Below are 12,875 nucleotides of genomic sequence, written 5' to 3'. Positions count from 1 at the left end.
AGATAGCACTTACCCTACCCCCTTAGATAGCACTTACCCTACCCCCTTAGGTAGCACTTACCCTACCCCCTTAGATAGCACTTACCCTACCCCCTTAGATAGCACTTACCCTACCCCCTTAGATAGCACTTACCCTACCCCCTTAGATAGCACTTACCCTACCCCCTTAGTTAGCACTTACCCTACCCCCTTAGATAGCACTTACCCTACCCCCTTAGGTAGCACTTACCCTACCCCCTTAGGTAGAACTTACCCTACCCCCCTTAGATAGCACTTACCCTACCCCCTTAGACAGCACTTACCCTACCCCCTTAGATAGCACTTACCCTACCCCCTTAGATAGCACTTACCCTACCCCCTTAGATAGCACTTACCCTACCCCCTTAGATAGCACTTACCCTACCCCCTTAGATAGCACTTACCCTACCCCCCTTAGATAGCACTTACCCTACCCCCTTAGATAGAACTTACCCTACCCCCCTTAGTTAGCACTTACCCTACCCCCTTAGATAGCACTTACCCTACCCCCTTAGGTAGCACTTACCCTACCCCCTTAGATAGCACTTACCCTACCCCCCTTAGATAGCACTTACCCTACCCCCTTAGATAGCACTTACCCTACCCCCCTTAGATAGCACTTACCCTACCCCCTTAGGTAGCACTTACCCTACCCCCCTTAGATAGCACTTACCCTACCCCCTTAGGTAGCACTTACCCTACCCCCCTTAGATAGCACTTACCCTACCCCCTTAGGTAGCACTTACCCTACCCCCTTAGATAGCACTTACCCTACCCCCCTTAGATAGCACTTACCCTACCCCCTTAGATAGCACTTTATGTAGACTTAGATAGCACTTTATGTAGACTTAGATAGCACTTTATGTAGACTTAGATAGCACTTACCCTACCCCCTTAGATAGCACTTTATGTAGACTTAGATAGCACTTTATGTAGACTTAGATAGCATTTTATACAGACTTATAGCATGTTACGTAAACAGCACTATAATTGCATTGTATGTAGTCATAGCACTTCATAGTACATATGTACAGCATAGTATAGTGTATATGTATAGTTTATATGTATAGTTTCATTATATAGATATTCCACTGTTACATTCTTAGCTTACGCATGTTTCATGATAACTACTTTGTATATATGTGATGTATTGCCATGCTTTTTTGTTCTTGCTTAATGTAAATCGCTCTGGATTAAGAGCGTCTGATAAATGACTAAATTGTAAATTGTACAAGATAATGTTAAAACGACACACACACACACACACACACACACACACACACACACACACACACACACACACACACACACACACACAGAGAGAGTATATAAGGGTCCTTACTGCCAGGGTCTTCCCGGAGCCCGTCTGGGCGATGCCCACCATGTCTCTGCCGCTCAGAGCCAGAGGGAAGCCCTGAGCCTGGATGGCTGTCGGCTCCTTGAAGTTCTGACGCATCAGAGTGTCAATCACATACTCTGTTACAAATGGTAAAAATGGTAAATAGTGCATAGCGCCTTTACCCAAGGTGCATTACATTCACCCATTCACACACAACCAACCAACCAACCAACCAACCAACCAACCAACCAATCAACCAACAAATCAATCCCTCTCTACTCACGAGGAAACTGTGCCTGGTGAAATCCGGACACAGCTTTTGGACATCCGTTTCCTCTTATTGTGATCTCCTTCTTCCTGCGATACTCCTCCATGTCGTACTGGAAACAGATCAACAGAACATTAGTATTATTACTGTATTATTACTGAATTATTACTGTTAATACGATATTATTACTGTATTATTAATGTATTATTACTGTATTATTACTGAATTATTACTGTTAATACGATATTATTACTGTATTATTACTGTATCATTACTGTATTATTAATGTATTATTACTGAATTATTACTGTTAATACGATATTATTACTGTATTATTAATGTATTATTACTGTATTATTACTGAATTATTACTGTTAATACGATATTATTACTGTATTATTACTGTATCATTACTGTATTATTAATGTATTATTACTGTATTACTGTATTACTGTATTATTACTGTTATTACTGTATTATTACTGTATTATTACTGTATTTTACTGTATTGTTGCTGTATTATTACTGTATTATTACTGTATTATTACTGTATTTTTACTGTATTATTACTGCATTATTACTGTTAATACGATATTATTACTGTATTATTACTGTATTATTACTGTATTACTGTATTATTACTGTATTATTACTGTATTATTACTGTATTATTACGGCATTATTACTGTATTATTACTGTATTACTGTATTATTACTGTATTACTGTATTATTACTGTATTATTACTGCATTATTACTGTATTATCACTGTATTATTACTGTATTATTACTGTATTACTGTATTATTACTGTATTACTGTATTATTACTGTATTATTACTGTATTACTGTATTATTACTGTATTATTACTGTAGTACTGTATTATTACTGTATTACTGTATTATTACTGTATTACTGTATTATTACTGTTATTACTGCATTATTACTGCATTATTACTGTATTACTGTATTACTGTATTATTACTGCATTATTACTGCATTATTACTGTATTACTGTATTATTACTGTATTATTACTGTATTAACGTATTATTACTGTATTACTGTAGTATTACTGTATTATTACTGTATTACTGTATTATTACTGTATTACTGTATTATTACTGTATTACTGTATTACTGTATTATTACTATATTACTGTATTATTACTGTATTATTAATGTATTATTACTGTATTACTGTATTATTACTGTATTATTACTGTATTACTGTTTTGAATTGAATTGAAATCTTTATTTGAATAAGCAATTTAAAACAATATAAACAGAAACGACAGAATAAGTACAAAATAATAAAAAAGCAAATTCAAAATGAGAAGAAGCAAAGCTTATTGCTCCCACCCCCTTTCCATCATTATAAGTATCATTAATCATACACATAATCATACATAAACACACAAACACCCCCGCCCCCCCCCCCCCCCCCCCCCCGCCCCCACACACACACGCACACACACACCTAGTGAAAACCTACACATTCTTCATCCCTGTAGCTCATTAAAATCATGTCTTTGAGATTAAGTTTAAACATTTTCATGTTTGCACATATTTTTAACTCCACCGTAAAACCATTCCATAACCTCACGCCAGAATTTGAAATGCAAAAACCTTTTCTGGTTGTACGCCTAAATTGAACTTTAAAGTTGTGATTTGATTTTCCCCTTAAATTATAATCCCCCTCCTGGTCTCTAAACAGATGTTACCTGGCAGTAACATATGTGACCAGATTTGACTGAGGGGCTGCCATTGGATTTTTTTGAATTTCCGTTTTTTCATGTCATGTGAAAGCAGGGAATCATAGCTTTAAATTGACATATTGGTTGTTCAGTTTGACCCACCAGGTTTGGAGATATGGCTTATAGAAAAATGTCTTGCAGGAGTAGTGGAAAAAAGACCAAGCAGAGAAAATGGACTTCTAAGCTTTAGTTCAGTGATCTGTGACTTTAGGGGGCGCTGTTTTCCCTTCATTTCTCCATTAGTCAACCAGCAGTGTTGCCATGTCTGCTTATTATAATTAGTTGGCCTTGTTTCTAAAGAAAAATAATGCATAGGCCTACTGTACCAATTTTATAATAATTTATAACCTGTTAATAAAAATGTATTTGACAAAAATAAAGTGTAGTTGATTATTTGGGCTTGTTTTTAAAGTGTAGTTGATTATGGAGAGTTGGTAACCAAGTGGACCCTTATTAGATCTTTAACTATCAAGTGTAAAAAGAAACCTTAAAAAGGTCCATTTTGTTTCATTTTACACTCTCAAGATATACATAATTGTTAAACATCTGCATTACTTAATTTACAATAAGTCTACACAATTAGAGAATGTTGTTATCTTGATCGTTTGCCTGTTATCTCTCCTTTTTAAAATAGGCTACTGTATTTATTTGGCCTTTTGTAGTATGAAAAAGGGAAAATAACAGTGGCAGATAAATTAGGCCTATGTAAATGTTCCAGATGAGTACAAATAAAAGAGCTATATGAATGCAATAAATAAAAAAACAGTAACCAACAGACAACAGGACAGTTTGCTCTCAAACCCTCCCAGCACAAATTGTGCCCTCTTGGCTCTTCTCTTAATTCCTCTGTTTCATTAGCCTGTTATTATTATTATTTGTCTGCAGACCCCCATCTGAAAATAATTTATGCCAGACACAAGATTTGTGTTGTTTGTATGCATGTAGATCCGCTATTTTCGCTTATTTTGGGCTTGTTTTCATATACCGGGTTGCTTATTTCTCTCGCAGAAACTGGCAACCCCACAATGATAGCCGTTAGCTACATTTAGCTAATATATTGATATCAATCCTGTAAGCTAAAACAAGTACATTATCGCGCTATATTACATATCGATGCGATCTGCGTTATTATGACCTTAATTTTCATGGCAGGTACATTCCAAAGCAACTAATAATAACCACGTTATGGTGACATAATGTTACAATGTTTACAATACATTCATTCGAGTCTTCTTCTTCTGCTATTGGAAATAGGAAGCCATTTCCGCATTTTCCATTGTTGTGGTCAACAGTGCCCCCAGCTGGAACATTAGCATGAATTAGCTTTAGGCGGACCAAAATAAACACACTTTTTACAAAATATCGTTGTTAATACTTATTTCTGTGCTATTTCTGTTAGCCAGTTAGTAAAAGACTAGTATTATCTTCCAAAACGATTGTGTACAAAAAGGCGGATTTTAGCGGAATTTGCATACTATAGCAGGGAAGCCGTATGTCTAGTTAGCATTGGTTAACCCAATGGTTATAACATTAGACATAGTGACATGTTTAAGCATTTATTTCATATTTATATGTCGATATCAGCTCTGACATTTATTACAGACCTGCTCTAACATGACATGAATAATAATATAGCTTCAGATTATTTTAGACAGAAAAATAAAAAAGGACAAAGAAAATAGTCTTTCAGCTGTCCTCAACAATTGCCACCCCCGCGATGGCAGGCTCTATATCGCGTGTGGTCACATATTGTTAGCTTTGTACATTATTTGTGCTGTTTGATGTATTATTACTGTATTATTAATGTATTATTACTGTATTACTGTATTATTACTGTATTACTGTATTATTACTGTATTATTACTGTATTATTACTGTATTACTGTATTATTACTGTATTACTGTATTACTGTATTATTACTGTATTACTGTATTATTACTGTATTATTACTGTTATTACTGTATTACTGTATTATTACTGTATTATTACTGTATTACTGTATTATTACTGTATTATTACGGTATTATTACGGTATTATTACTGTATTACTGTATTATTACTGTATTATTACTGTATTACTGTATTATTAGTGTATTATTACTGTATTATTACTGCATTATTACTGTATTATTACTGCATTATTACTGCATTACTGTATTATTACTGTATTACTGTATTATTACTGTATTATTACTGTGTTACTGTATTATTACTGTATTACTGTATTATTACTGTATTACTGTATTATTACTATTACTGTATTATTACTGCATTACTGTATTATTACTGTATTACTGTATTATTACTGTATTATTACTGTATTATTACTGTATTAATGTATTATTACTGTATTATTACTGTATTATTACTGTATTACTGTATTATTACTGTATTATTACTGTATTACTGTAGTATTACTGTATTATTACGGTATTATTACGGTATTATTACTGTATTATTACGGTATTATTACGGTATTATTACTGTATTATTACTGTATTACTGTATTATTACTGTATTATTGTATTATTGCTGTATTATTGCTGTATTATTACGGTATTATTACTGTATTACTGTATTATTACTGTATTATTACTGTATTAATGTATTATTACTGTAGTATTACTGTATTACTGTATTATTACTGTATTACTGTATTACTGTATTATTACTGTATTACTGTATTATTACTGTATTACTGTATTATTACTGTATTATTACAGTATTACTGTATTATTACTGTATTATTACTGTATTACTGTATTATTACTGTATTATTACTGTATTACTGTATTATTACGGTATTATTACTGTATTACTGTATTATTACTGTATTATTACTGTATTATTGCTGTATTATTGCTGTATTATTACGGTATTATTACTGTATTACTGTATTATTACTGTATTACTGTATTATTACTGTATTATTACTGTATTACTGTATTATTACTGTATTACTGTATTATTACTGTATTACTGTATTATTACTGTATTACTGTATTATTACTGTATTATTACTGTATTACTGTATTATTACTATATTATTACTGTATTACTGTATTATTACTGTATTACTGTAGTATTACTGTATTATTACTGTATTATTACTGTATTAATGTATTATTACTGTATTACTGTATTATTACTGTATTATTACTGTATTACTGTATTACTGTATTATTACTGTATTACTGTATCATTACTGTATTATTACTGTATTACTGTATTATTACTGTATTATTACTGTATTACTGTATTATTACTGTATTACTGTATTATTACTGTATTATTACTGTATTACTGTATTATTACTGTATTATTACTGTATTATTACTGTATTATTACTGTACTACTGTATTATTACGGTATTATTACTGTATTATTGTATTATTACTGTATTATTATGGTATTATTACTGTATTATTGTATTATTACTGTATTATTACTGTATTACTGTATTATTACTGTATTACTGTATTATTACTGTATTATTACTGTATTACTGTATTATTACTGTATTATTACCGCACGCACCAAAAGCCCTACCCCCTAGTGTGGAAGGCAAACACACACTTTTCCCACAAGGACATTTCCTTGCACCTACGGGTGCTTGGACTGACATGACATGCACATGACACTGCTGTGTGCATGTGTGTGTGTGTGTGTGTGTGTGTGTGTGTGTGTGTGTGCGTACCTGACTCATGCGCTGCACCTCGGGGTGCTCGGTGTAGAAGTTCTTCTCAAACTTGGGCAGGTCGTCCAGGTTCCATTTCTTCTTGCGGAGACGTTCTCCTGGGTTCCCAAACTTCATGGGTGGAGGGCCGCCCCCCCCTCCTCGCCCCCCACCACCACCACCACCACCCATGGACCCGAACCTGGGCCTGACAGGGACGGAGCAATGCATTGATTTGGTTATTATTTAATTGAGTGTCGTTGTCACAATGTAAAGAAAGAAAAACAGGCACGCTTCCTCTGGTAACTGCCCTTTGGTTACCTCTACTCAGAATCAAAGATCCAGCAAATATTACACCAAATACTAAATACCAGGGATGCACCGAAAGGGAATTTCTTGGCCGAAAACCGAATATGATTAATATTATATATATATATATTATATCTTTTTTTCCTACCATTGCTGTCATGGCCGTACCTTAAAGCTACCTGATTTATGGCAAAATAAATGGTTATGGCAAAACTTAACTTAAATAATAATCACTATTATGGGTCCATAAAACATTTATTCAGCTCTTTTGAATGCATTAATTGAAAATGCATTTTTAGCCATTTTCTGCCGAATATTTTCTGCGGACGAATATTGGGTGCATCACTACAACAATACGCACGATTATGAAATTATGACCGATGTCCGATTATTTGCCGGGTCATCATATCTTCCGATTCTGATATTATACAGAGGACCACAATGGAAACAAGCCTATAGGCCCTATAGGGGCTTATTGGCCCAAAACCTGTTAATAAAGTATTCAATCAATCAATAAATAGCATGTACTCTTTTCCATGTGTCTGTTTTCATAAGTGAATGACTACTGAATGAGAGGATTACACAAATTAAATGTAGAATTACTTTACATTTTAATTTTTTTGCTGGTGAAAATCCGATTATATAATCTGTATTATTTTGAGACCGTTCCGATGCCGATATGGCAATTATATGGACGATTACGATTATGCTATTGATTAATCTGTTATTACTTATTATTAATTATTATTACTAAACATACATTAACCACTTCAGCCCTTTATGCCATTTGAAAATAGACGATCTACAAGCTCACAATGCGTCAAAAAGAGTTCTATACTTTAGACAGCTCAGGTGTTGTGTTTTGTTTTGTTGTGTTGTGTTGTGTTGAATTGAACATGGTGGGCCCTATTGTAAACAAGTGTAATGCTTTACGGTGTTGTCCACAGTTAACAGTTTTGTTTTGAGTTGTGCTTGAAATGTACTGTAATTCTCCAATCTGTTAACAAATCAATCAAGGGTGTGTTAGGAAATGTGCCCTGAACGCACTGGTGTGCTCTCTTGTCGTTCGTTTATTCAATGCACTCGGTGCGTTGTCGTTGGAAAATCCAGTGCGCTGCGCACCGGGTGTGCCGAGTGCCCGCACTGAGCGACCCTACCCTGAAGCTGGGGTTGTCCACTGAGCGACCCTACCCTGAAGCTGGGGTTGTCCACTGAGCGACCCTACCCTGAAGCTGGGGTTGTCCACTGAGCGACCCTACCCTGAAGCTGGGGTTGTCCACTGAGCGACCAGACCCTGAAGCTGGGGTTGTCCACTGAGCGACCCTACCCTGAAGCTGGGGTTGTCCACTGAGCGACCGTACCCTGAAGCTGGGGTTGTCCACTGAGCGACCCTACCCTGAAGTTGGGGTTGTCCAATGATCCATGGGTCGGCGGTTCGAATCCCGGATCCTCCTCCTGTCCACATGTCGAAGTGTCCTTGGGCAAGACACTGAACCCCAAATTGCTCCCGATGTGCTGGTTGGTGCCTTGCATGGCTTCCGCCACAATAGGTGTATGAATGTGTGTGTGAATGGGTGAATGTAATGCACAATCTATGTAAAGGTGTGTGAATGTGTGTGTGAATGGGTGAATGTAATGCACAATATATGTAAAGGTGTGTGAATGTGTGTGAATGGGTGAATGTAATGCACAATATATGTAAAGCGCCTTGGATGAAGGCGCTTTATAAATGCACCATTTAATTAATAATTAGTGCTTTTTCTGGTTTTATCCTCAGTAGCAGTTCTTATAGTGACCTGTACTTTATTCTGAACTGTACACATTCTACAGACTGTGGATACAGTGTTCAATCAATCACACAGAGAGACTGTCAGACTAACTGACTCTTATACTAATACAATTCACTTTAGCAGTTTTAATAGGTCTTAATTTGATTGATTGATTTAAATATTTATTAACAGTTTGCAGAATTACAGTACATTTCAAGCACAAACTCAATACAAAGACCCAATAAAGCATTACACTTGTTTACAAGAGGGTCCACCATGTTCAATTCATCAAAACATTTAGAGACGTACAAATAGACACTTCTATTATAGTCAAAGAACAGAACAGGAATTCATCATAAAGGAGGTCAAAAGGGAAAAGAAACATATACAGTGAGGGGGAAAAGGGGGTGGGTTCAGATTTTACGGGGGCCAGTTTCGAATTGCAGCCGTCCGTAGGTGCTCTTTGAGAGCGGTTTTGAAGGAGTCAAAGGGATTTGCATGTCTTAATGACTGTTGGTAGGGCGTTCCACATTTTGGTGGCACAAAATGTTACACATAGAGACTGTCAGACTAACTGACTCTTATACTAATAAAATGCACTTTAGCCGTTTTAATAGGTCTTAATATGCTGCTCAGTTTTAATGCACTAGGATGTTATGCTTATTCTTCTTTTATTGATTGGTTTTAATATTATTATGTTCACTGCTGGTCCTGAGTTAGATTGCATCTGTAAACATGTGGAAAATAAAACATATCACAGTATTTGATCATGTTTCACTTAAATAAAAAACATTTGAGAACTTTTCCCACCACTATTCCCATTGTTTGGGTCGTGCAGCTTAAGGGGTGTGTGCGTCTCACACACACACACACACACACACACACACACGACGCACTTGCATGCTCATTCCACACAATAACAACAACAACACGGTAAATAAATGTCTGTGTGTGAATGTGTACCTGTCTCTGCCGCCTCGGTCTCTGTCTCCATAGGAGGAATTCCCTCTCATGTTTATATACTGATGCAGAATTAAACAACACCAATATTTAATTGTAATAAAACTACACACACTAATACAGCTATAGACGCTCGAGCGTTTTGCTAAAAGATCAACCAGACGCAGGAATGCGTTGCTTCAGTTCAGTAAAACAAAACAACCTCCAGTAAGAAGAAGAATGTCTGTCTGTCTGTCTGACTGTCTGAGAGAGAAATGGTTTGTTTATGGACTGCGTCAACGTCACCAACGTTTTCTACGTAGCTTCATTCCCCTGTCTGTCTCCACGTTACGTTTTCTGCGTAGCCTCCTCTGTGGATAGCGATAGCGCCACGTTACGTTTTCTACGTAGGCTCCTCTCTGGTTTGGCGCCACGTTACGTTTTCTACGTAGCCTCCTCTCTGGAGAGCGCCATGTTACGCTACGCAGTTAAACCAGAAAGGCGTTGGTGAATACGGCGGTACTACTCCCTCAGTGTTGCCAGGTTGTGTGAGAGAAATAAGCATCCAGGTCCGACTGGGAGGGACAAAACCATAGATATATATATATATCTATGGACAAAACAAGCTCCAAAACTCTTGAAATAAACTGTGGAATATTTGTTGGGGGAAAAGAAAGAAAGAAAGAAAGAAAGAAAGAAAGAAAGAAGGATTATTATTATTGTTGTTAATAATGTAATAAATACATTAATGGAAAAAATATAATTATTATTATAAAACTAATGTTCCCTGCATGGCACAGAACATTTTCCTAAAGATATTCTGAGAACCAGTGGTTTAAAATAATTATAATAAAATTATAAAATGGAAGCCAGCCGTAATAGTAAAGAAAGCACACTTTAGAAACGCCGATATGGCAACACTGATATGGTAACATACAATGGTACTTTCCTGCCGCTGGGTGGCGCTACTGTGTGTAAATACATATTAAATGCGTAGTAGAGGAAGAAGTACAGGCTCCGTTCCGTCAGCAGATATAAATTTCCGGTCCATGAGCTAGCAGGTATAAGGTTTTCGGTTGCCTTCAAAATAAGACCATAGAAATTAATGTGTTTCTTTAACGCATACATTTATTTTAAAAATGCGTTTATACTGTCTCGGGTTCTGTTTAATCTAGAGCAGTGGTTTTCAACCCTTTAAACAATTATTCTGCATTTAAACCAATTGATGACATTTAGCCTCTCAGACAAACTATTGATCAAAATAACAATTCTTCCACATTCTCTAATTGTGTAGACTTCTAGTAAATTAACTAATGCAGTTGTTTAGAAATTATTTAACTCTTGAGAGTCAGAGAGTGTAAAATGAAATAAAAAAATGTTACCCAAGAGTTAAATATCGAATCAGGGTCCATTTGGTTTCAATGTTACACTCTCAAGAGTTAAAAAAAAAAAGATCTAGGCTAATCAGGGTCCATTTGGTTACCAAGTCTCCATCATTTAGCTGCACCACCTGGAACCTTAGAGTATATATGAGCCTGGAACCCCCTCAAGGACCCCTGGGGTCCCCGGACCACATGGGGACCACCGGGAACCCCCCCCCAAGGACCACTGGTGGTCCCCGGACCACATGGGGACCACCTGGAACCCCCTCAAGGACCACTGGGGGTCCCCGGACCACATGGGGACCACCTGGAACCCCCGCAAGGACCACTGGGGGTCCCCGGACCACATGGGGACCACCTGGAACCCCCTCAAGGACCACTGGGGGTCCCTGGACCACATGGGGACCACCTGGAACCCCCGCAAGGACCACTGGGGGTCCCCGGACCACATGGGGACCACCTGGAACCCCCTCATCCCCGGACCACATGGGGAACCCCTGGAACCCCCTGGAACCCCCCCAAGGACCACTGGGGGTCCCCGGACCACATGGGGACCACCTGGAACCCCCCCAAGGACCACTGGGGGTCCCCGGACCACATGGGGACCACCTGGAACCCCCTCAAGGACCACTGGGGGTCCCCGGACCACATGGGGACCACCTGGAACCCCCCCAAGGACCACTGGGGGTCCCCGGACCACATGGGGACCACCTGGAACCCCCCCAAGGACCACTGGGGGTCCCCGGACCACATGGGGACCACATGGGGACCACCTGGAACCCCCTCAAGGACCACTGGGGGTCCCCGGACCACATGGGGACCACCTGGAACCCCCCCAAGGACCACTGGGGGTCCCCGGACCACATGGGGACCACCTGGAACCCCCCCAAGGACCACTGGGGGTCCCCGGACCACATGGGGACCACATGGGGACCACCTGGAACCCCCCCAAGGACAACTGGGGGTCCCCGGACCACATGGGGACCACCTGGAACCCCCCCAAGGACCACTGGGGGTCCCCGGACCACATGGGGACCACCTGGAACCCCCTCAAGGACCACTGGGGGTCCCCGGACCACATGGGGACCACCTGGAACCCCCCCAAGGACCACTGGGGGTCCCCGGACCACATGGAACCCCCCCAAGGACCACTGGGAGTCCCCGGACCACATGGGGACCACATGGGGACCACCTGGAACCCCCTCAAGGACCACTGGGGGTCCCCGGACCACATGGGGACCACCTGGAACCCCCCCAAGGACCACTGGGGGTCCCCGGACCACATGGGGACCACCTGGAACCCCCCCAAGGACCACTGGGGGTCCCCGGACCACATGGGGACCACATGGGGACCACCTGGAACCCTCCCAAGGACCACTGGGGGTCCCCGGACCACATGGGGACCACCTGGAACCCCCC

At 38.9% G+C, this 12,875-nt stretch overlaps 1 protein-coding gene across 1 annotated transcript in view; it reads right to left on the bottom strand.

The window, feature by feature from the left end:
- The window catches only part of LOC306922149 (putative ATP-dependent RNA helicase DDX17), a gene marked incomplete at its 5' end in the record, with an annotated part of 58,461 nt that extends 48,313 nt beyond the window's left edge, over window positions 1-10,148 (bottom strand). The window contains 4 exons of the mRNA XM_079499544.1: window positions 1,361-1,494; window positions 1,641-1,737; window positions 7,079-7,265; window positions 10,099-10,148. Coding sequence (XP_079355670.1) covers window positions 1,361-1,494; window positions 1,641-1,737; window positions 7,079-7,265; window positions 10,099-10,148 — 468 coding nt within the window. The remainder of the gene's footprint in view (window positions 1-1,360; window positions 1,495-1,640; window positions 1,738-7,078; window positions 7,266-10,098) is intronic.
- Window positions 10,149-12,875: the final 2,727 nt, after the last annotated feature.

This window comes from Electrona antarctica (assembly GCF_951216825.1).
Source record: "Electrona antarctica genome assembly, chromosome: 4".
NCBI classification, from domain to species: Eukaryota; Metazoa; Chordata; class Actinopteri; order Myctophiformes; family Myctophidae; genus Electrona; species Electrona antarctica.
The sequence above is the reverse complement of the archived record's forward strand: the minus strand, read 5'-3'. Positions and strand labels throughout refer to the sequence as shown.